Source organism: Chenopodium album, chromosome 8 (assembly GCF_948465745.1).
Source record: "Chenopodium album chromosome 8, dcCheAlbu1.1, whole genome shotgun sequence".
Taxonomy (NCBI): Eukaryota; Viridiplantae; Streptophyta; class Magnoliopsida; order Caryophyllales; family Amaranthaceae; genus Chenopodium; species Chenopodium album.
The window spans coordinates 14,189,786-14,215,804 of record NC_137841.1 but is presented as its reverse complement, the minus strand read 5'-3'; the positions used below and the strand labels follow the sequence as shown (position 1 = coordinate 14,215,804).

Genomic DNA, 26,019 nt, shown 5'->3' with positions numbered 1-26,019 from the left:
GATTAACATGCAAGTAATAGGTTAACCCTAAATCAATTTAATCTATGTTGGTTGAATATTAATGCACAAATTAAACTATTATTGGCGATCACTTGAATTATAATCATATCAACCCTAAACAAGATTATTAATTATTTTATTAAGCGTGATTACAAGTATGAATTCCCTTTAAACATGCATAAAAGGCGTGATCAAGAAATAACAATAAATATATACCAAACAACATAATAATAACAATATATAAGTTATCCGTTAATTAACAAATAACATGAAATAATTTGTAAATTAATAAATTACGTAAAATAATTCGTAAATTAACAAATTACGAAAACAATTCGCTAATTAACAAATTACGTGATTAAATTTGTAAATTAACAAATTACGTAAAACAATTCGCTAATTAACAATTTTGTTAAATTATATAATTCGACACAACAATAATCATAATCATAATCATAATTATCATAATCATGTTAAAGAATAGTATTAATAACAAGATCCTAGGCATGATACTAACAAGATTAATTACAAATCCTAGCATATCACTAAACATTAAAGATCAAAGCTTTAGCCCTAACATGATACTAGAAAGAATAGGAAGCACCCTAAACATGATACTAGGAACATACATGATATTAGAAATATTAGTTAATACCCTAAACATGATTCTAGGAATTAATATAAGATTATAAACATGATTTTAATACCAAAGGAATAGTAAATAACCGAATTACTTACTTTGATGTCTCGCACCTTTTTGTAATAACAAAATACACGCGTTAGTAAAATTTAAGAAAATATTAAATTAAAGAATTAAATTAAACAATTGAAAGAAATAGTTAAAAAGTTTAGACTAGATTTGGGATCAAACCCTCAGAAATTATCAACCTTTCACGTCTAGGGCGAAGGCAACTTCGAACTTGGCTAGATGTGTCTAGAACTAATGAGTGCGGTATGGTGTATTTTGAAAAGGCTAGTTTTAGAATCAAGAGGGAGAAAGAATAAGCTAATGCTTAAAAGAGAGAAAGAGAGAATTGTGATGGTTGTGGATGATTGAAAAAAGGGAGATATGACCATTATTTATAGAGAAAAAAAAGAGGGTCGAAGAATAAAGAAAATAATCCGAATTCGAATCGAAATAAAACTCGTAGACAACAGTTTTTGCGAAATTTGTTTTTATCATATCTTTAGATTCAGAAGTCAACATAAAGCATATAATATGTCGTTGGAAATCTATTGAAGTCTACATTTCAACCCAATTAGAATTAGATTAAAATATTTTGTAGATAAAATGATATAGCCGAAATAGTGGGACGGTGTCAGTTTTGGATAGAGTTTCGTATCTTATTTATATCTTTTTCGTTATAGATCAAAATTAATATTATAATATATCATTGGAAAGATAATTTCAAGATATATCCAACAATATAAAATTTGGATAAATATTATATGGCACGAAAATAATATCTGAATATATTTCATTTCGTACAAAACAAGGATTCTCAAAAGTTTTATTCAATTTCGAACTCTTTGAAACATAATTATCAATCCTAACTCCATTAGTTAAGAGAACCGTTAAGATTATTCTAGAAGACTATAATCAATATTAATAGTGTTAGGAATGATAATTAACAATAGGCCCACCTCTAGATCATTAGGCCGTATGTAAGAACCAAACCGGGCCTGGTTTAGTATTTTGGCCATAACTTCCTCATTATTCATCGTAATTGGGCTAATAATATATCGTTGGAAAGGTCTTTTCAAACCCCATCCAACTACACTATTATTGGACCTTTTCATGGATCAAAATAAAGTGGAATGCACGTTTTTCATAAATAGGGTAAGAAAAGAAATATTTAAAAAAAAAAGAAGAAATATTTTAATAAAAACATCCTCATCACTAGACTTTTCACACTTTCACCTCGTTCGATAATCAAATGACCTGAAAGGTATTCATCACTGGGTTTGGTTTTGGGGAGACACATTTGGGTGTCTACAATTACATACTTGCGTTTCATGCACAGCCAAGGAGGCAAATTATAAATCATAAAAAGTACCGGCCATGTGCTGTGATGGGTACTAAGAGTGCCAAATGGATTCATCCCGTCCGTGCACAACCCAAGCCTTAAATTTCTGATTTCATCACCAAATTTCTCAAACTTCAAATCAATGTTCTTCCACTCCGGGGAGTGAGCTGGATGCTTCAGCATTCTGTTTTTCTTTCTTCCCTCTGCATGCCACCTCAAGTTTTTAGCGTATTTTGGTATTGAGAATAGATGCTTAAACCTTGGAATAATGGGAAGATACCACAACACCTTATCAGGTGGTCCCTCTGTACTAGGATTGCAACTCATGCTCTTGTAGTGCAACATCTTGCATCGTAGACACTTGATCGCGGACAGATAGGTCGTTATGCTACTACCCTAACCAAATTAATCATTTATAATACCTAAACCTACACTAAACTAGTTAGTGGCAAGTAAAGGGTCGAACCACTAGGGAAGCACGCTAATTCAACATCAAATATCACTAATGCAAGAGTGAAAAAGGGATTGTTTTTGTTGGTTTTGTTGAGTAGAACACTAAAACTACAAGTAAGCAAGAAAATGATGAATTAAATCGATAGAAAATGACGCTAGGGATACGGGGGTGTCCAATATGATTAGAAAGAGGATAATAATGGTGATTATCATGAAACATATGCCCAAGAACACAAGGTTCTACCTAAACTATTCATTCTCATGCAATAGTCTAGGCAAATCAATGAAAGAGGTCTACATTAATAAGGATCATTCTCATGCATCCTATTAGTTACAATCAAATCAAGAGAATAAAGAAGCACAATCCATAAAAACTCCACTTTAATAACTCATTCTCATGCAATCATTAAAATAGAGGTGATCCTAATCTAGTTCAAATCACTTCCATGCATTTAAACTAGAAAACATCAAATAGAGTGCAACAATAATCCCAAGCTAATAAAAATCATGTCTTTTATCAATATATGGCATAAGTTCAATCCAACCATCATCATTCATCCAATATCAAATCATATCTTCCACCCCCTTCCCCTAGCTAAAAGTTTAGCCTAGAGAAGGGAGATTAAACATAATATCAAAACTAGCAATAAACTCAAGATTGAAATCAATGAAATCAATAATAACTACATAAACTAATAAGATTGACAAAAATAAGTAACAATAAAACAAATAAATAATATTAAAGGGAAGGAGAAGAGATTACTAAAGAAGGGATTAATGAAAGATTAAAACTTGGATCCTTGCTTGATTGAAGGAAGATTAAAACTTGAGCAAAGTTGAATACAATAAAGGAAGCTTGAATAACAATCTATTTTTCTCTCTCTAGATTAGGCTAATGTTCTTTGAAATTCGTGCTAAGTTATCCAAAAATTACATCAAAACGTTCTAAGATGGGACTTATATAGTTCGTACAGAGCCAGCTGAAAAAAGGAGAGGTCCGACCGAACAATGGGAAGGTTCGGCCAGACTACAGGGTAGGTTCAGCCGAACCATGGGTAGGTTCGGTCGAACCTCCCTGATCTTGGTCTGGTTCGACCACTCCTGCAAAATTGCCAAATTGCATCTTGTCCCTGCCTCGACGTTCAGCCGAACCACTGAGCAGGTTCGGCCACACCTTGGTTCGGCCACACCTTCAGGAGGTTCGGCCGAACCTCTTCTGAATCATGCTTCCTTCAGCTTCCCTTGAGCTTAGTTTCCTCCTCTTGAAAATCCCTATGGTTCCTAAAAAGCATAAGCATGGAAATCACAATAAAAACAAAGCGAGAAGACTAAGAAAAGGGAAGATAAAGGAGAAAAGAAAAGAGGAAGCAAAACTAAGTAAAATGCTTAGGAAAAAGGGCCAAACAAGTGCAAATTAGGGGAGAATCCTTAGCGAAAAAGGATAGAAGAGTGGCATAAATGACACTCATCAACACTCCTTCAATTGTTCATACTCATTTCGATAAAGAATACAATCATTAGGACATGCATGTATCTTCTTATACTCCAAACCAAAGGGACACAAAGCTTCTTTGCATAATAATAAGACTTAGGAATTTCATTCCCATCAGGCACCATATCACTTAATGCGGTCAACAGAGAAGTAAAACTAATGTCCGTCCACCCATGCTTCGACTTAATGTTGAAAAGTGTTAGCACGACCGATAATTTGGAGTATTTTTTGCACCCAGGATACAAAGGCTTTTTGGAAGCCTCCGATAATAACTCAAACACGCCACCTTCAACACCATGCAACATCTCATCCACGTTTTCATTCTCGACCTCATCCGCCTGATCATCATCGGCTCCATCCTCACCATTATTAACAATATAGTCATCATTTTTGTACTCCTCGTCCACATGAATCTCATTGCTTCTAACATGCACATCATTCCGATCAAGATCCCCACTGTACTCTCCACCTTCAGCGTGTCAAATCCACACATGGTATTTATGCCTAACCCACGACATAATACATGATCTCTAATGATTTCAACACTATCGACCACATTCACATTATTACAATCAACACAAGGACAATAAAGGCCTTTGTCACCCTGTTTGCGTTGATTAGATAAATCCCTCTCACAAAACTCTTGAACCCCATGCCAAAATTCCAATGTATCGTGTCTACCATATATCCAACCACGATCCTTCTCCATTTAGTAAATTGTCTCTTAACATATATAGCAACATATAATGAATAATGTGTAATTGCTACATATTTTATGTAAATCAAATTCAAATACACATCGTGAATATACCATTCATATAGTGAAAAAATGCATGTTTCCAAAGGGTCCTTATCACTCCAACCTAACCCATCCTTGAATGTCTACTCTCACTAGTGAATGTGTGTCAACTTTCCAATTTTAAGGAAAATCCGGCAGCATTTCTCCCTAGTTATTCAAGTACACGATGTAGATAATTAATTACCCACATATGTACCCTGAGAACATAGTGAGGAAATGGTAAGCCAAGATGTTCCTTAAAATCGAAAAGAAGACATACATTCACCACCTAAGTGAGAGTACACATTCAAGAACAGTCCCAACCGGGAACTATTCAAGACTTTCTCCTAATGAGAAAGCCTTGAATGGGTATCTAGGCATATGATGATGCAAGAATTCTATATATTGTTGTATTTATTTGCAATTAAACAATACACAAGTTGCAATATCATGAATAAACTTTTATTAAATGGATAAATAGAAAGAAATATAACTTAGTAAAGTTTATAATTCATACCAATATAGCAAGTACAATGGATGTACACTTGAGAACTATCCATTTGAGCTCAATATGTAGTCCTCAAGCTAAACTCGTGCTTCACATATGAATCTATTAAAAAAAATTAGGTTAAATATTATGTATGTACTATTTCTTTCTCATAACACGTCAATTCACTAATTTATTTCTAAGCTAAAACACATCATTCATCAAACTAACAATTGCTAAACTATGTATTCACTAATTTGTTCAAAATTCATCTAATTTATTCAAAGTTACTAAACTAATAAGGTTATTAATCTCTAATTTATTCAAAATTACCCATCAAAACAACATAAAATTAACCATTAAAACATTCCAAAATTCAACTAATTTAGTAATAAGGTTACTAATCTCTAATTTATTCAAAAATACCCATCAAAACAACTTAAATTTAACCATTTAAACATTCCAAAATTCAACTAATTTAATAACAAGGTTTCTAATCTCTAATTTATTCAAAATAACCCATCAAAACAACTTAAAATTAACCATTAAAACATACCAAATTTCAACTAATTAAGTACCAAGGTTAATATATATTCTCTAATTTTTTCAAAATTATCCACCAAAACAAATTAAATTAACCATTAAAACATAATAAAATCCAACTAATTGAGTATCAAGGTTACTAATCTCTAATATTTTAACAATTTCCCAATAAAACAACCTAAAATTGAGAAAAATTGGAGTAAAATTATATTCAAACCTAAATTTTAATTTGCTAACAATGGTTCAACATGCAAAAGAAATTAATATAAGTACATAATTGGAAAATAATTGTGAAAAAAACAAAAAAAAAATTATAAGGAAAACCTTGAATTGAAGGAGAGATGGAGGGAAGCAGAATGGCTCAGCGCGATGGTGGAGGAGCCTCAGGGCAGTGGCACGACGTTTCTTAAGGTTGTGGCGCGGTAAACCTCAGGGCGGTGGCGCGGCATCAACATCTTCACAGAGCCTCGAATTAAGAGGGAAACTAAGAGAGGTGGACGGGGTTGAGGGGAGAAAGAGAAGGATAGGGGAGAAAGAGAAGGGTAGTGAGGGTTTTTAAACCTCCGCCGTTGAAGGTGGCAGCTGTGATGGAGGGAAACGGAGAGAAGGCAGTGAGGGTTTTTGCTGGGTCGTGTATCGAATGCAACAGTGGGTGAAGCTGATCGAAAATGAAAAAGGAAAGAGAAGGAAGAAAGGAGGGGGAAGAAAGGAGGGGGGAAGGAAGGAGAGGAGAAGGCGGGGTATTTTTTTTTAAAAATGGCACCGGTTCACATTGGAACCGGTTCAAACCGGTGGCCTTTATTTTTTTGCCACCAGTTTGAAGTGAACCGGTGCCAATTAGCTGCCCCGGTTTGCTCTTGGCTTTTTTTACCCTTTTTTGCCACCGGTTTGGACTGAACCGGTGGCAATATGGGGGTGCCTTTTTCATTTTTTCTACTAATTAGTATTTGGCTCATATCTTTTTCGTTTTAAATTGGAATTGGGCTTATGATATATGTTTGGAAAGCTTATTTCAAGGCCTATCCAACAAAACAATAATTAGGTCAAAATTATTAGGCCATAAAATCAGTTTCTCTAGGTTTTGTGATGTGGACACGAAAAGAGAAAAACAAGTTATGGTTTAGGGAAATGAGCTAGGAAATGGATTGGTTTATGAAATGTATTGAATGGAAACATGGATTTAAGCACTCCAAAGATTAAATACTCAACCCGACCAATAATGACAGTGAAAGGTTGTTCATCATCGGGTTTGGTTTTGGGTGTCTATAGCCCTGTTTAAAACTTTAAATAGTAATATCTTAGACATAACCGCCACTGTGAAAACTGTTAATGTAAATATAAGAGACACATAGCGAAAGACTAATTTCAAAACCATTCAAAACAAATCAACTTGAAAAGTCAATCAACGAAAGTAAAGTCAAACCAAAGTCAAACGAAGTAAAATATAATCAACCTACAACTTGGAACTATTGTAGGCCCTTATTAAAACCAAACCGAACTCAAAACAAATAATAATAATGTCATAAATAAATAAAGCAATAAACACATCATATACTTATAGAAACTAGTATGATTCGCTTTTCACTCATGCCCATTCATGAATATACTTAATCACCTAAAAAGCTTATCTCTACTTGTTTCCACTACTCTTCATTACAAATGGGTCATCATAGGACCAAGATAAAGACAAGGCCAACAAACACACAAAACACACAATCAGTGATGAGTCTACTTAATATATATATTTAATTACCCGTCCCATGGTCATATTTGTGCTTATTTGAGCTCTGTGGAGCTATTTGTATTACTAATATACGTTTTCTAGTGTTTTGTAGAGTTTATATTAATTTGTAGGAATTTGCAGAATTATGATAATTCCCGAACATATTGAGCCACTACGAAGATATTAGAGTTGAAGTGTATTTTATGACCGAGTATTTAAAGCCCAAGACCGAGTTAAAGAAATTTAGTTTGGTGATTAAGGGCTCGATACATGAGATGATCTAAGATTTTACAAGTTATTATTTCGGATCAACTAAGGAAGGAAATTGGGACCAAGCTTTAGAAGCCCAATCAAGTTCGCGCTCAAGAGCAAGTCTGCGAGCTTACTCTAAACAATAGGGCCTCATTAGATAAATAAATTAGCAGCTGGACGCGCCCTTTTCCTTGGGCCTTACTTCAGCTACTAGGCTAATGTCGGTTTCCGACTTTTAGTGGTTTTGGGTTTTTATCCTTAATTACTTATAAAAGGATGGAATATTGCTGGGGTTAAAAAAGCTTTTCATTACTTAGTTTTGTTTATTTTCGGCAGCTTTATTAGATTATTTACTTAGGATTATTGCTCCGTAGCTTTTACTCGCTTTTCGTCAATTTTGTAGTATTAGTTGACTTCTACTAGTTTGATTAATATTCCTTATTGTTTTCTTTAACTACTTATTATTATAGTTTTCATAATTAGATTAATATTATTTCTTTAATTTTCTTTAATTCTTATTTTTATTATGCTTTACTTAATTGCTTTGATCTTTATCATGCTTTCCTTAATTTTTTTATAAGTTTAGTTTTAATTATGCACGAGTAGTTTAATTCTAGGGTAGTGGGGATTCATGAATAATATGAAGGGATGATTTATTATTATTGATTGTCAATGCTTGATTGATTTCCTATGTATTGATTTAATACTGTGCAATTAAATTTGCGCAGGTTTAATTGTATGAGTTAAGCAATATTGATTTGAGATTCGAGAGATGAGAATTGATATTTAGGCTCAGTTTCAGCAGGCAGGTTAATTTATAAATGGTTAAGTCAACATTCGAGAGATGCGATGTAATACCGGTAGATTAATTCTGTGATTATAATACGTAGGGAAAGCCCTTTATAATATGGTTAATTTTTTTGCATTGATAATTGATTGTTGTCTTTCATCCCGGAATATTATTTATTGGTGAACCTATGCCCTAGGCTTTTATTTATTGATTTCTCCCTACTTTTATTCTTCTCTACTTTTACTCTCATCAGTTTAATATCCTTCACAACAATTTAGTTACTTAATAATTTAGATTATATTAATTAATTAGGAATAAGAATATTTGTTTCCCTGTGGATTCGACCCTACTTCCCTATCCACATAGTTAGAGGACTTAGGTAATACTTTTCATTAGGTGATAAGACTTTAGCCTGTCAAAATTTTGCGTCATTGCCGGGGAAACGATTTTATTTTTATTTCTAATTATTTTTGCAGTCTAAATTATTTTCTCCCTTCTCAGATAACGTATGTTCTTTGGGACAAATTTCTCGTATTTGTTTGTTTAGTTATGTTTTTATGCCCAAGGGTTCTAGATCAGGTTACATTCCATTCGATCCTGAAATTGAACGATCTTTTCATAGACAGAAGAATCTTTCCAGACAGATACGAGCTACTTTCGAAGGTATCACACCTTTGGAACCCCCATCTGATTCTAGCGATTATGAAGTTTCTTCGGAACCTGAATCAGGCATGACTCCACCGCCACCACCTCCACTCGCAAGCTTAGCAATTATTCGCAACCGTCCCTGACGGATTTTCCACATCTTGCTCCTACACCTAATCTTGATGGAGTGGAATTTGAGATTAAACCCCAGTTTATTACTATGATCGAATGGAAGCAATTTAGCATAGCTAAGGGTGAAGACCTAAATCTTCATATTGCAGAATTTTGTCAATATTGCAACACCATTAGGCAAGCTGGGGTCACGAAGGACCAAATCAGGGAGATTTTTTTTCCCTTTTCTTTATGTGGTAAAGATAAATTATGGTATAATGAATTGAATAGAACTGCACTTGGTATTACTGATTGGGAAACTCTTGCTTTGAATTTCTATAATAAATATTACCCTGTAGAGAGGACAGCTTTGGTAAGGCGTGCAATCCAAAATTTGTCCCAAGAAGCCGATGAAAGTTTTATGAAACTTGGGAAAGATTTAAGGATTTGTAGAAAGAATGTCCCCATCATAAACTAGCATAGTGGCAGATAATCCAAGCTTTCTACAATGGGCTTGGATATAATTCAAGAATGATTTTGGACTCTGCAGCTAACGAAAGATTTATGAATTTAGATGAGAATATAGCGGGCAATTTTGTCGAAGAGATGGCTATTCATAATAATCAATATGGGAATCCTAGAGGGTTTGCAAACAAGGGAAAACACCAAGTCGATTGTATATCCTTTTTGCAGACACAATTGACTTCTATTAGCCAGAAACAAGACAATATTAATAATTCTAATTCATCTTTCATTGCTAATGTTTCTGCTATTGGTACTAACTCTGCAATATTTTGTGAAAATTGTGGTCTTGTAGGTCATTGGGCACAGGACTATAGGAGTTCACTTGAGAAGATTAATGCTTTTCAAACCCATAAGCAAATTAGTCCATACTCTAACACCTATAATGCAGGGTTGAAAAATAACCAAAATATGTCGTACAATAGTACGAATGTGCTTAGCCCTCCACCACAGGTACAACAACCACAACAGAGGTACTACCAACCTCCACATCAGAGACCTATAAAAAAAATTAGTCCATACTCTAACACCTACAATGCAGGGTTGAAAAATAACCAAAATATGTCATACAATAGTACGAATGTGCTTAACCCTCCACCACAGGTACAACAACCACAATAGAGGTACTACCAACCTCCACATCAGAGACCACAACAGGTTGTTGCTCCTCCATTTGATTCTTGCCTATTAGAAATCAAAACGATGTTAGCCAATATGCAGAAGCAGATGCAGAGTGAGATGCGCAAATTGACTCATTAATAGCACATAATAAAATAATAGATACTCAGATTGCGCAACTTTCCTGTACTATGCAAACTAACCAGCAGGAAGCCCTACCATCACAGCTAGTACAAACAACAGAATACGCAAATGCAATTATCCTGAGGAGTGGTACACACTATGATGGGCCTTCTATGCCCAAAGATGATGAACTTGTTACAACAAAAATGGCTAATCTTGGTTCTGTTAAACCAAACAATGTTGTTACTAGACCTGTAGGGCTACAAGGAAAAACTAACTCTTCTGATAATTCTTTGCAGGGTAAACCCCAGGATAAGAGTGGAGATGTCCAGGGTCTTGCTATCAAACTTCCATTCCCTGATAGACATTTAAAGAGTAAGTTGGATAAGCAATTTGGTAAGTTTCTGGAGGTTTGAAGAATTTACAGGTAACAGTCCTTTTCACAGATTTAATTACTCAAGTTCCTGCATATTTTAAATTTATGAAAGAAATTTTGACTAGAAAAAGATCTATTAGTGAGATAGAGACGGTTTCTTTTACTGCAGAATGTAGTGCTATATTACAGAATAAATCTCCACCTAAACTAAAAATCCGGGTAGTTTTTCTGTTCCATGTCATATTGGTAATCTGATGATTGAAAAAGTTTTATGTGATTTGGGTGCTAGTGTAAGTGTTATGCCATTATCTGTGAGCTCTAAATTAAATATGGGTAAATTAAAAGTTACTAATATTACTCTGCAAATGGCCGATCGTTCTGTTAAATACCCTATAGGTGTTTTAGAGGATCTTCCCGTTAGAGTAGGTAAATTTTATATACCTGTTAACTTTGTTGTTCTTGATATGGAAGAAGATTTGCAAATTCCGATTATTTTGGGTAGACCATTCCTTCATATTGCAGGGGCAATAATAGATGTAAAAGTGGTAATCTTACATTATGTGTAGGGGATGATAATATCACTTTTAATCTAAATAATGTCCCTAAAAGTCCCATGTTAGAGGAAAAGTGTTTTAGTATTGGTGTGGTTGATGTAAATAATTTTTCTAATAAGCCCCAAGCTCCCGTTAGAGATCCCTTGGAGGCGATATCTTGTGTTGCATCTTCTGCAGGAAAAACTAGTACTTGGAAAGATGAAGTGGATGCTATAGAAAGAGCTTTAAATTGTGTAGGGCTCGGGTTTGAAGATGAACAAGTGGAGATTGAGAAACAAGATGTAGAGTTTGGGCCCGTAGTGACAGTTCCACCCGATCGAGTGATATTTGCTCAATCAAGGGTAAAAACGAAGAAAATCGAGTGTAGAAAGAAATTTCGTCCATCAAATGGTGAAAAACCACCTGACCGTACCTTGGAGTTGGGCCTGCGGCAGCAAAACTGGCCAACTTCAAAACGTCATAACTTTTGCGTTTCTTAACGAAATTTTCCGTGTGACCTATCATTCGAAAGATCTTACAGTCTACTTTTTAATGCAATTAGAATCACTCCATTATCATTTGTATAAAAAAAAGTTATAAGCAAAATAGTAAACCTGACTCGTTTTTGCCTTTTTTCTTACTAACACTTTGCTTCTTTTTTGTCCAAAATTGTACCAAGGTGATGCATTGCATCGAGTTTGATGATGAGGGGTAGTCACTTGGATTACTTGTTTCCCTCTAAGCCGATGAGGACATTTTTTGATTTAGCTTGGGGGGATTTCTTGTATATATAGGTACTCTTTCTTTCCCATTTCTTTTTATTTTCTTTGGTGAATTTAGTTTAGTTTCTTTGCTTTCTTAGTTTAGTTTTTATAGTATAGATTTTATTGCTTCAAAAAATGAAAAATACAAAAAAATTGAAAAAAAAAAAACACACACACACACAAAAATACATTCCAGTGAATTATACATCATGCTTCCCTGTGCCCCTTGGTGAAAACTTTTTGAAATTGTTTTGATTCTTGGTATATGATGATAAATATTGTAAATTAGTTGATCAAGATTTGATGTTTAATTGCCTTGGAACCTTAACATGCGTCAATCTTGTCCAACTATTTGTGAATATAGTGCTTGACTAGTTGATTTGGTTAGAAATGTGTGTTAGTTCCTGGTATGTCAATGAAGTTGAGTATTGGTTTTTAACTATAAGTAATGTTTATACGACTCATTATTATGCACATTGAGGAGGACGAAGGGGTTTTTTCTATTAGGTGGCTTTCAGATGATATTAGATACATTTGTTCCATTCTTGCTACCCATGTTGTTGCTAATGCCCTTTCATTATTTATTTAGCCACATTACAAGCCTATTTGAGCCCCATTGGTTACTAGTCCCAAGCTTGACTTGGGGGAGCTAATAGTTAGTATGGTGAGGGAGTTATAGTGTGCACATAATTTGCACAATGTGGGTGAATAAGAGGAGTTATTTGTTCTTATGTTATGATTGGAAAAAAAATGAGAATTTGTTGTTCAAAATTTGAAAAATTTCAGTGTGAGATAAAAAGAAAAAAAAAAAAGAGCAAGAGAAAAAAAATTGTTTCAATGTTCAACTGTTCTAATTGAAGGTTGCTTAAGAAAAAAAAAATCAAATAAAAAAAAAATTCAAATTTGATGAAAAAAAATTGTTTAAGGTTTGCTATTTCACTCAAGTTCTATATTATCATATTTTATGAGTGGAGTTGTAAGTGTTGGGAATTTTTTTATATAATTAGTTGTTTGGTGAATTTTTGTAGAGTAGAGTTGAATTGTGTTGGAGATCTTTTGGTCATTATTTATTTTTGGCCTTGGTTTTATTAGGAATTTGGCTCTTTTAAGCATGGCTTTACTCTCACATTTTCCCAAATACTTCGTACCCTTTACCCTAGTCTTATATTACAAGCTTTGAAGACCTTCCGACCTTTGTGCATAGAGTTTTAGGAATATGAAATTAGTTGTTTATCAATGCAAAGAATGATTTGATATATTTCGAGTCGACTATTAGGTTGAGTGCATGTCTTTTAAACACACGAGTGCGTGAGTTGGGAGGGCATTGTTCACATAAAAGGGGTTGGTTGGAGAGCGATCGAGTACATCTTTTACTCGCCACATAAATGAGAGTTGAGTGTGTGAGCACTAGTCTTGAATTCTATATGCTCTTGTGGTTTGCTCTATTTGACAATTGTTAGGGAAGATTGGTAGTTGGATGGATTTGATTGGTTGACTTTGATACATGTTTGTCAGATTTACCTTGAATTATATTTATTGATTTAAAATATTTTTGGGGTAAAGTATTGATTTATTTGTTCATTGCTTTTCTTAGGGACAAGCAAAGGTTTGGCTTGGGGGAGTTTGATGAGTCTATTTTATATATTTTTAATTCCCCGTCCCACGGTCATATTTATGCTTATTTGAGCTCTGTGGAGCTATTTTTATTACTAATATACGTTTTCTAGTGTTTTTGTAAAGTTAGTATTATTTTGTAGGAATTTGCAGAATTATAATAATTCCCGAGCATATTGAGCCACTACGAAGATATTAGAGTTGAAGTGTATTTTATGGCCGGGTATTTAAAGCCCAAGACCGAGTTAAAGAAATTTAGTTCGGTGATTAAGGGCTCGATATATGAGATGGTCCAAGATTTTACAAGTTATCATTACAAATCAACAAAGGAAGGAAATTGGGACCAAGCTTTAGAAGCCCAATCAAGTTCGCGCTCAAGAGCAAGTCCGCGAGCTTACTCTAAACAATAGGGCCCGATTTGATAAATAAATTAGCAGCTGGACGCGCCCTTTTCCTTGGGCCTTATTTCAACTACTAGGCTAATGTCGGTTTCCGACTTTTATGGTGTGTTTGGATTGAAGGAATAGGAGGGAAAGAAAGGGAGGAGAAATGGAGAGATGGAGTATCTTTCATTTGGATAGCGAATGAGGAAGGGAGGGAATTGAAGGGGAGAGAAGTGGAAGAATTAAATTGTAGGAAATTGATCACTCCAACAATGGACAGATTTGAAAGGAAAACTCATCCTTTTTCCTTCCCCTCCTCTTCTCCTCCCTCCCCTTCTTTTCCTTCCCTTTTTTTTATCCAAACAATCTGTTAGTGCTTTTGGGTTTTATCCTTAATTCCTAATAAAAGGATGGAATATTACTGGGTTAAAAAAGCTTTTCATTACTTAGTTTTGTTTCTTTTCGGCAGCTTTATTAAATTATTTACTTAGGATTATTGCTCCGTAGCTTTTACTCGCTCTTCGTCAATTTTGTAGTATTAGTTGACTTCTACTAGTTTGATTAATATTCCGTATTGTTTTCTTTAACTACTTATTATTATAGTTTTCATAATTAGTTTAATATTATTTCTGTAATTTTCTTTAATTCTTGTTTTTATTATGATTTACTTAATTGCTTTGATCTTTATCATGCTTTCTTTAATTTTTTTATTAGTTTAGATTTAATTATGCACGAGTATTTTGATTCTAGGGTTATGGGGATCCATGATTAATATGAAAAGATAATTTATTATTATTGATTGTCAATGCTTGATTGATTTTCTATTGATTGATTTAATGCTATGCAATTAAATTTTCGCAAGTTTAATTGTATGAGTTAAGCAATATTGATTCGAGATTCGAGATATGAGAATTGATATTTAGGCTTAGTTTCAATAGGCAGGTTAATTTATAAATGGTTAAGCCAACATTCGAGAGATGCGATGTAATATCGGTAAATTAATTATGTGATTATAATACGTAGCGAAAGCCCTTTATAATCTGGTTAATTTTTTTGCATTGATAATTGATTGTTGTCTTTCATCCCGGAATATTATTTATTGGTGAACATATGCCCTAGGATTTTATTTATTGATTTTGTTCTCCCTACTTTTATTCTTCCCTGCTTTTATTCTTATTAGTTTAATATCCTTCACAACAATTTGGTTACTTAATAATTTATTATATTAATTAATTAGGAATGAGAACACTTGATTCCCTGTGGATTCGACCCTACTTCTCTATCCACATTAGTTAGAGGATTTAGGTAATACTTTTCATTAGGTGATACAACTTTAGCCTTTTAATCAGCAAAGCTAAATACATAAGCGTAATTAACACAACACTAACATATAATTCCCTATCAACCCACAACTTACCTCATACAACAATCAACAAAAGTTCTCAATATACACCACATAATTTATGTAATGTTGACTACGCATCGAACGGGTTTCCCCCTAACCTCCCCCAAATAAATTGAGGTTACTGACACAGGAGCTAACCGTGCCAGCATCAATAACCACTCATAGGTGACGGAATTCCTGCGCATAATAATAATAAAAGAAATGTATAGCGTCATGTACTCAAGTAGAAGTTATGGTTAAATATAAAACCCCATAACTCCCCCCTATGTTCAAACTAAAGGTATATACGTTCCAGGAGTTTTGGTGCGTAATCTCTTTCACTTTATGTTATTTACAAATTATTAAACTTGGTGATGACTCTCAAACCATAATCATTCAATCAACAATAATCAATCAAACAATCAAATATAACAATTTAATTCTTGAATAATTAGTGACCACATAATATTAAATGTTGAACCATTTTTAATTCTACCTCGGTGCCAATGACACCTTAAACGCATAAAGCGCCACAAATCCTATCCCTCGGTGTTAAAAACACTTTAAGTGCACTAAGGCACCAACATACAATTTATTCATCGTGTACATAGACACTTATATAGCTCCTTTCTCTTGCTTACAATATCAATAAAAATTATATGATCTATAATAAAATTCATTTTCAATATTCCAAACCAAATCAAACATTTAGTTTAATTAAACATGCTCTCTAACATGCCACAAATAAATATGTTGTTCATAAATAATATTCCAAACTATTATTTTCCATCCAATAATCCATCACAAATAAATCATGCTTTATAAATCAATCACCAATAACATCCAAATCATAATTTCCATTCCAAATCTAGCATGATACTACTTGTAATCAATTAAATACATTTAGCATGCTACTACATTAACATAATTATGCTAAGTATGCGAACGTACCTTGTATACGATCTTAAAATCGCCACGACTAATAGAAATCGCTCACTTCAAAGTCTCCTACAATTTAAAATCATAGAAGAGTATTAAAATCCTCTCTACACAAATTTTCAGCAATATATACTATTATAAAACCCCTCGTAGTTTAATTAAAATTAGCTGAAATTATATTTAAAACATCATACTTTAATCCCAACTAATGGGTAATTAAAATTCCTTGAAGAAACTTGATTTTTTTTTTTTTTTTTTTTTTTGAAAAACGGCCTCAAGGGCACCTAGCTTTCATTTACCGGGGAATCATTGAGTACAAGAGGTATAATACAACTCGGAAAATCCGATAACCATACTCTCCTATTAGTACCCCAAGGCAAGCAATGAGCTAACTCATGGGCTACTTTATTACATTCCCTCCTAACAAAATTCCAAGACACAAAATCAAGAAAGCTAGACACATGATATATATCATCCAAAATCAAGTGAAGACTACTCCCACCCTTCTCCTGTGAATCAATTGCAGCCATAATACTCTGACAATCCCCTTCCACCTCTAGCCTCGTATACCCACATTCGACAGCAATTTGCAACCCAAAAAGAACTGCCTTAGCCTCTGCGACCATAGGTTCCCACCTGTCCTCCACCGTCCACGCAGCAGCTACCCTCACCACCCCCTTCTCGTCTCGCAGTACAGCTCCAGCAGAGGCACCGAGTCCTTCCACAACACCCCCATCCATATTCAACTTAAACAGCCCCTGCTTTGGAGGCTTCCACTTAGCACGGACATCAGCCACCCCAGCAGAATGCTTCCCATATTCTTCCCCTTCCACCTCCTTAACTAACTTCTGAGCATACTCCATTGATTGAGCCGGATTGCAGTGCTCTCCTTCAAAGAGCCACCTGTTGCGAGCTGTCCATATCACCCAACAAACAGTAAAGAACAGCCCGTGATTCTCACCTTGAAGTCGGGCCAAACACGCTTGTACCCAATCAACGAAAGCATGAAAAAAAACCATCTTCCCCGTGCTTCAAAGGACAAAAATCCCAAATCATCCGAACAATCACACAATCTCTAATACAATGGAGTTCCGTCTCTTTTGCCGCCTCACACAGACTGCACAAAGAGTCTCTACTCGGAATGCGCTTGCTTAACCCAAGTGACGTGGGTAAAGCACCTCTACAAGCTCTCCACATAAAAACTTTAATTTTCAGCAAGGTTTTAACATTCCACACCTTGTTCCAAAGAGAAGAAGAACTCGATCCAGAGGCTTCATTCGCATCCTCACATTCCCCAAAAATTGCCCTATAAGCTAACCGAACAGAGAACTCGCCTTTTTTCTCCAAATCCCAGCAGATTTCATCATGTGGCAGCCTTAAACTCAGAGGTATTGCAAGAATTCTATCGCATTCGAACGGAAGAAAAATTTCCTTAACTAGTGAAGCATTCCAAGTAGCCGTAAGGAGATGAATTAAGTCACACACCTTCATTCCCCTCCTTGACTCAACGAATGGATAAATAATCATTCGAGATTTTGTATTTGGCACCCATGGGCTGCCCCACACAGGGATATCCAAACCATCACCAACCCTCCATCGAACACCTCGTTTCACCACCCATTTCACACCCCAGATTCCCCACCATGTATAACTTGGGTTCACACCAACCTCAAAGCATAAGTAATCACCATTGCTAAAATATCGAGCTCTCAAAACCTTAGCAATAAGGCTATCCGGGAACTTAATCAAGCGCCATGCTTGCTTTGCTAGAAGGGCTGCATTAAACAATTTAAAATCTTGAAAGCCTAACCCTCCCATCGCCTTCGGCTCACACAATTTCCGCCATGACAACCAATGAATCTTACGCTCACCTTTCTTTTGACCCCACCAAAAATTCGACACCAATGACCGCAACTCATCACAAAATGAAGACGGGAATTTAAACACACTCATCGCGTAGGTTGGGATAGATTGGGCAACTGCCTTAATCAAGACCTCCCGACCCGCTTTAGATAACATTCCCCCCTTCCACCCTTGTAGTCTCTTCCATAACTTTTCCCTAACACCTCTAGTAAGCACCCTTTTCGATCTTCCAACAACAGTCGGGAGCCCTAGGTACTTATCATGAATATCTACTTGTTACACACCAAGTAGACCCGCCAACTCCCCCCTCCTATCATCCGGAACACCCTTACTAAATGAGACCGTAGTCTTATTAAAATTCACCAATTGACCCGACGCCATCTCATAAGTATGTAGAACCTTCCGAATAAACTCTACCTCTCCCACATTTGCCTTTGAAAAAATAATACTATCATCCGCAAATAACAAATGTGAGATTGAAGGTGCATCCGACGCCACCCTAATACCATGCAAACTACCATCAACTACAACCTTATTCAACAAACCAGAAAGAGCCTCCGCACACAAGATAAAAAGATATGGGGAAAGAGGATCACCTTGCCGTAAACCCCTAGACGGAGTAAACTCCCCTAAAGGTGCTCCATTTATAAGAACCGCTAAAGAAACAGTAGAAATACAATGCATCACTCCATCAATGAAAAAATCCCCAAATCCCATACGTACCATGACGGCTCTTAAAAAATCCCATTCCACTCTATCATAAGCCTTAGCCATATCCAATTTCAGAGCTAAATGACCACCCGTACTTGCAGAGTTCTTCATATAATGAAACACCTCAAACGCTACTAGAATGTTATCTGTAATTAATCTCCCCGAAGTAAAAGCACTTTGATTTAAGGAAGTAATATCCGAGAGAAACAATTTCAGACGATTTGCAAGCACCTTAGTAATCAATTTATACACCACATTACACAAGCTAATCGGTCTATACTCTGCATTTTATCCGGCTCCTTTTTCTTCGGAATTAAAACAATGAAGGTTTTATTAATAGTTCTTGGAATAACACCTCCATTAAGCACACTCAAAACCAGACTAGTAACCGCAAGACCAATAATATGCCAATAAGTTTGAAAAAAGAGAGGACACATACCATCCGGACCAGGAGCCTTTAAGGGATGCATTTGTTTCAAAGCGTTATGAACCTCACTAGCATTAAAAGCCGAAAGTTTCTCATTCATACCCTCCGTAACTCTTCTATCAATCCCAACCAAAGCTTCATTAAACTCACTAGGATTCGACGAGGCAAATAACGAGTGGAAATAATCCACCGCCACCATCTCCACATCAGCCGCATCATCATACCGAACCCCATCCTTCGATTCAAGGTACCTAATAGTGTTTTTTGCACGCCTTTGAGAAGCTTTTCTATGAAAAAATTTAGAGTTACGATCACCCGATTCAAGCCACAAAGCCTTCGACCTTTGCCTCCAATAAACCTCTTCAATATGAAGGAGATCGCTAATTTTCTTCACCACTCTTTTTCTTTCTCTTACCTGGCTCTCTTCCCTGCCACCTCCATTCAAGAACTTTAGGCGTTTTCTGTTTTTCCTTAACTCCCTAATGACACGCCCAAACTCCCTACTACTCCACGCCCTAAGCTCCGATGCACAGGCTGCAATTTTAGCCTCAACCATACCCCCTCCAAGTTGCCAGGCCGAGTCAATCACCTCCTCACACTTCTCACTTTCCATCCATACTTGCTCAAATCTAAAAAGTTTCTCCTATTTTTTAGCAACACCACCTTCCTCCACCAAATCGAACCGTATGAGAGCATGATCGGACCAATCTCTATCTAAGTTATGAAGCTTTGCATTCGGAAATAAATCCTTCCATTTTTCTGTCACAAGAGCTCTATCTAATCGACATTGGACATTATCCGCTCCACATTGACCATTGTCGTAAGTGAACAAATACCCATCACAAGAAACATCACAAAAACCGCAGACATCAAGAGCCTTTCTAAAATTCTCCATTTGCCAAATAGCACGATCCCGACCTCCTTTCTTTTCCGACTCATAAAGAATTTCATTGAAATCCCCTATGTAAACCCAAGGGTCCTCTCTTTGAAGGGCAAGCTCCGATAACAACTTCCAAGATAGATGCCTATTCTGAACCTCCGGCCAACCATAGAAGCCAATAAGCCTCCACCAATTATCCCCCGCCTCATATTTAACAAGGACGTCAATATGATGAATAGACATAGATTGTAACTTCACCTCTATCTCCTTCAACCAAAACAACGCAACACCACCCGACCTACCACTACTATCCACCGCTAAACCATTATAATCAGGAAATTTAGCCCGAATTTTGGACATCTCCCCACTACTTAACTTCGTCTCCATCAGAAATACAAGAGACGGGGCTTCCCTCCGAATTAAGTTACGGAGGCTATCAACTGCAGAGGTATTGCCCAACCCTCTACAGTTGAAACTCAAAAGACTCATTGAGCTTGGCGGGGCTGCTCAACCGCAGCCACCGCCACCCGCAATCCGGAAGGAGCATTCTCAATCAACATTTTCTTATTCGACCCACTATCATCTTCCAGCCCCTTATTCACTTCCCTCACACGTTTCCCTAAGAAATCAGAGCTGCTAGTGCCCATAGGAGTGTCAAATGTATTCCTCTGCCTTGCCACTTTTTTCCATCCTCTGCCCCCACCTGCTCCCTTCTTACAACTCACATCCCCTGCCAACTCACTAGCAGCATTGACATCAACTTCATCATTCACTAAAGCCCCTGCTATCTCCCCTTTATTATACCCATCCACTACTCCCTCAAGACCCCCCATCACTGATACGACAGCAGCCGCATCACTAGGACCCTCACTCACATTTCGCCACCTTAGAACATCATCACCCTCCACCACATTGTCACTATCCTCTGCATCTAACTTCTCCTCTAACTCCTTTGTCACAAACAACTATTTTCTAGAAGAGATAACCGCAGCTAGCTCCTCATCTTCTTTCCCTTTCCCCTTCCTAGGAAAAGCTCTCAACCAACGACCCCAACCAAGTTTAGATTTCTTGCTTTCCTCCGACACCATACAACAGTCCTTCTCCGAATGCCCTATCACTCCACACGCGAAACAGAAATAAGGCAGCCTTTCATATGCAAACTCGACACACACAGTTCTGCCCCCTTTGTCAAGTATGCGCTGAAACCGACGCAATGGCTTATGAATATTAATCATCACCTTGATGCGACGAAATCGGTCAAGTCCAAGGATATCTTCCTCAATCTTAATCGGTTCCCCCCAATTAGAAACAATCTCCTTAATGTCCTCATCGGACTTGCAATTGAATGGTAAGTTCTTAATACAGACCCAAAAGGGTGAATGGAAAAGCGGCATCTTATCAGGTTGTTTGTCTCCGTCGACCTCCTTCAACACCAACAACTTATTATCAAAGCACCAAGGACGTCCATTCAATACACGTTCTTTATCCACCCAATGAAAAAACTGGAAAGCAAATAAATTAGGGCCAAGAACCCTAATAATTAATTTATTAGTTAATCCCCAAACTTTAGTCATCGTAGTCTTAAAAGCTTCGGAATTAAACGGCCGGTCAGTAATTAATTTACCAACTAGAAGTAAGTGAAAATTCTCCTGCATAGATGTCGAATTAACGGCACCCAAGTCAACCACACCACCATCTTCCTCATCAAGCTTCAAATTAGCATAACGCTCCACAAGATCATTAGCCATGGGTAGGTCACAGCAGAGAATCCAAGGAAACAGGGAAAGTCACCGTCGTCAAAACGGCAGCCAAACCCTACTTTCTAGAGAGAAAACCCTGACTTTCGAGGGAGGTCTTTTTGACCATGAAGAAACTTGATTTTTAATGCTCTACCAAAAATTTCAGCACTATATTTTAATGAAAACTTGTTGTAATTAAGCCTTACAACACTTTAATCAAAGGTTTAAACAATTATACATCATAACCGTTCAATAATTTATAAATCAAGAACCTAGAGTTTCAAAAATTGGGGCTTTTTAATTAAAAACATAATTTGAAAATTAATTAACATAATACTCATAATCAAACATCAAAAATCAAATCCCAAAACTCATAATTAACAATTAGATCTAGGATTAAATTGGTTTGGGAAACGAAATTAAAAGTTTTTCCTTATTTAGTATAATATTGATGTACTTTTTGTCATACCTTTACCTTTTTGTGTCTTATTGTGAACACAACAACTCAAAATACTCGATAAAATTGTTCAAGAAGCATAAAAATAACTGAAAATATAGGGAAAAAGCGCGAAATTCTACCGCATTCTACCCCCTTAAAAGAAAACGAGTTACGTCCCCGTAACTCAACATACCTGAAACATCTCTGGGTATTTCTTTTTCATTTCTTCTTTTGCCTCCCAAGTGGCTTCCTTATATTCTTGGTTAGACCACAGCACTTTCACAATCTTAACATTTTTATTGCGTGTACTACACACTTTACTGTCAAAAATTTTGACAGGTCTCTCTTCATAGGTTAAACTTTGGTCTAGCTCAATGGTTTCTGGTTGTGGCCCATGGGATTATTAGGTATGTACCTTCTTAATTGAGACACATGAAATACATCATGCACTTTACTTAGCTCCATAAGTAAGGATAACCTATAAGCTACTTTGCCTATCTTCTGCAGTATTTCATATGGACCAATGTACTTTGGGCTTAGTTTTCCTTTCTTTCCAAATCTCATTACTCCCTTCATTGGCGATACCTTTAATAGCACCTTGTCACCAACATCAAACTCCTCTTCTCTACGCTTCAAATCTGCGTAGCTCTTTTGGAAATCTTGAGCTGCTTGAATCTTAGCTTGAATTTCCCTTACTTGCTTCACTGTATCCTCGATCATTTGAGGCCCTAGAATCATTGTTTCACTTATATCGTTCCAACAAATTGGACTACGAGAACTTTCTCCCATATAATGCCTTAAATGGAGCCATTCCTATGCTCGCATAATAACTATTATTGTAGGACAATTTAATCAAATCCAAGCTATCCTCCCATCCTCCTTGGAAGTCTATAACACAAGCTCTCAACATGTCTTCCAAGGTTTGAATGGTTCTCTCAGTTTACCTATCTGTGGTAGGGTGACGATGTACTCATCTTAAGTGTCGTACCAAAGTTTTCCTGTACGCTTTTCTAGAATTTTGAAAGAAACCTGGAATATCGGTCAGACACAATATCCTTTGGAACTCCATGTAACCTCACAACATTCTTGATGTAAGCTTTTGCATGTTACTCCATCTTCCAAGTCTCCTTCATTGGTATAAACACCGCAAATTTTGTAAGTCTGTCCACCACTACCCAAATGGTGTCATTTTCACTCTTTGATTTTGGAAAGCAAGTCATAAAATCCATTGAAATGCAATCCCTCTTCCATCCAGGAATTTTCAATGATTGCACATTTCCCTGTGGTCTCTTGTGCTCTATTTTCACCTTTTGGCAAGTCAGACACTTTGCTACAAATTTCACTACTTCATTCTTCATTCTGGACCACCAATACACCTTTTTCAAGTCCTTATATAGCTTATCCCCTCCTGGTGTACTGAATAGGGTGTATTCTGTCCCTTTTCCATTATCTTTCTCTTCACCTCTTCACAATTTTGAGGTATACACCATCGACCTTTGTACCTCAAACTGCCATCCTCATGAATTTTGAAATTTGTAGCCTTGCCTTGCTTTATTTTCACATCTCCTACTTGGTTTTCCCTTATTTCATCGAATATGGTTGGTTGGATAGTTAAATTTGCAAGAATACCAGCTAGTACTCCCCATTCTATAACTTCTAAATTCATTTTACTCATTTCCCTACATAGTTCATCAGCCACTATCAAGGTATTTAATCCATGACTGGTTTTACGACTTAGAGCATCTGCAACCACATTTTCTTTTCCTTCATGATACTGTATGTCTAAGTCATAATCCATCGTATACTCTAACCATCTCCTTTGGCGAAAGTTTAAATCCTTTTGAGTGAAAATGTAAGCTATTATGGTATGTGTAAATTCTACATTTCACTCCATATAAGTAATGACGCAGGATCTTTAGTGCAAAGATAATTGCAGCAAGTTCCAAATCATGGGTTGGGTAATTCACTTCATGGGTCTTTAACTGCCTTGATGCGTATGCAATCACCTTTCAATTTTGCATAAGCACACATCCCAAACCATTCTTTGATGCATTACTATACACATCATAGATACAACTTTCATCTAGCAGTGTTAGCACTGGTGCTGTAACTAGCTTCTGTTTCAAGAGTTTGAATGCTTCTTCACACTTATCATCCCATTCAAACTTCTTATCTTTCTTCATTAGAGTAGTCATAGGTTTAGCAATCTTCGAGAAATCTTTCACAAAATGCCTATAATATCCTACTAGACCTAGGAAACTCCGAACATCAGACACTGTTTTGGGCGTAGGCCAACCCTTCACAGCTTCGATTTTGGCTGGATTTACTTCCACACCATCCTTAGACACAAAATGACCCAAGAATGTTACCGTTTCTAACCAAATTTCACACTTAGAGAACTTTGCATCAAGATTATTTTCTCTTAGTGTTTGCAGAATTGCCCTCAGGTGTTCTACATGCTCCTCTCTGTTCTTCGAATACACCAATATATCATCTATGAACACTACTACAAACTTATCCATAAATTGATGAAACACCCTATTCATCAAATCCATAGAGATTACCGGTGCATTTGTCAATCCAAATGGCATTACTGTAAACTCATAGTGTCAATATCTTGTCTTAAAAGAAATTTTAGGAATATCTTCATCTGCAATCCTCAACTAATGATATCCAGACCTCAAATTAATCTTAGAAAACACAGTTGCACCTTTCGGCTGATCAAACAAATCATCAATCATGGGAAGTGGATATTTGTTCTTTATTGTCACCTTATTCAACTCTCTGTAATCAACGCACAACCTCATTCTCCCATCTTTCTTCTTAACAAACAGAACTGGTGCTCCCCAAGGAGATGCACTCGGTCTGTTGTACCCTTTGTCCAACAAATCCTGCAATTGCTCCTTTAACTCACTTATCTCTGCAGGTGCCATCCTATATGGTGCCTTGGATATTAGTGTTGCTCCTATGACTAAGTATATGGTGAAATCAATTTCTCTCTTAGGTGGCATTCCAGGGATCTCGTTCGGAAATACATCCAGAAATTCATTCACCACTTCAATATCTTCTAGCTTAGTTGCCTCCTCATGATCCATGTTTCTCACACTATAGAAGTACACTGTGTCCCTTTTTCATGTACTTTGCCAACTTTAACACATATATCAACCTAGGGCATTTGGCTTCGCCATGCATCCAATAAGTCGCTGCCTCATTCTCACCTGTGGTCACTTTCACTTTCTGCGATCGACAACTTATTTCTGCATTGTACTTGCTCAACCAATCCAATCCTAGGATGACATCAAAATCCTTTATCCCAAACTCGATGAGGTTAGACTGAAACACTTTCCATTTGATCTCTAAAAGTAAATTCCTAAAGGTTGTGGAACCAGCCTCATGCTTACTC

General features: G+C 36.2%; 3 protein-coding genes and 1 non-coding gene across 4 annotated transcripts; all 4 read right to left on the bottom strand.

Moving 5' to 3' along the window:
* Nucleotides 1–9,673: 9,673 nt before the first annotated feature.
* LOC145557148 (small nucleolar RNA R71) lies at nt 9,674–9,776 on the bottom strand. The gene has a single exon (XR_014092204.1). It is a non-coding gene; the product is annotated as a small nucleolar RNA R71 (small nucleolar RNA).
* Nucleotides 9,777–18,696: 8,920 nt separating this feature from the next.
* On the bottom strand, nt 18,697–20,171 carry LOC145642755 (uncharacterized). The gene is made up of 2 exons (XM_081693929.1): nt 19,571–20,171; nt 18,697–19,277 (listed from the first exon to the last, which is right to left on the bottom strand). The coding sequence occupies exons 1-2, from the start codon at nt 20,169–20,171 to the stop codon at nt 18,697–18,699; spliced, it is 1,182 nt and encodes a 393-aa protein (XP_081550055.1).
* Nucleotides 20,172–20,201: 30 nt separating this feature from the next.
* On the bottom strand, nt 20,202–20,927 carry LOC145642754 (uncharacterized). The gene has a single exon (XM_081693927.1). The coding sequence runs from the start codon at nt 20,925–20,927 to the stop codon at nt 20,202–20,204; it is 726 nt and encodes a 241-aa protein (XP_081550053.1).
* Nucleotides 20,928–21,403: 476 nt separating this feature from the next.
* LOC145642753 (uncharacterized protein At4g02000-like) lies at nt 21,404–22,186 on the bottom strand. Its single transcript, XM_081693926.1, has one exon. The coding sequence runs from the start codon at nt 22,184–22,186 to the stop codon at nt 21,404–21,406; it is 783 nt and encodes a 260-aa protein (XP_081550052.1).
* Nucleotides 22,187–26,019: the final 3,833 nt, after the last annotated feature.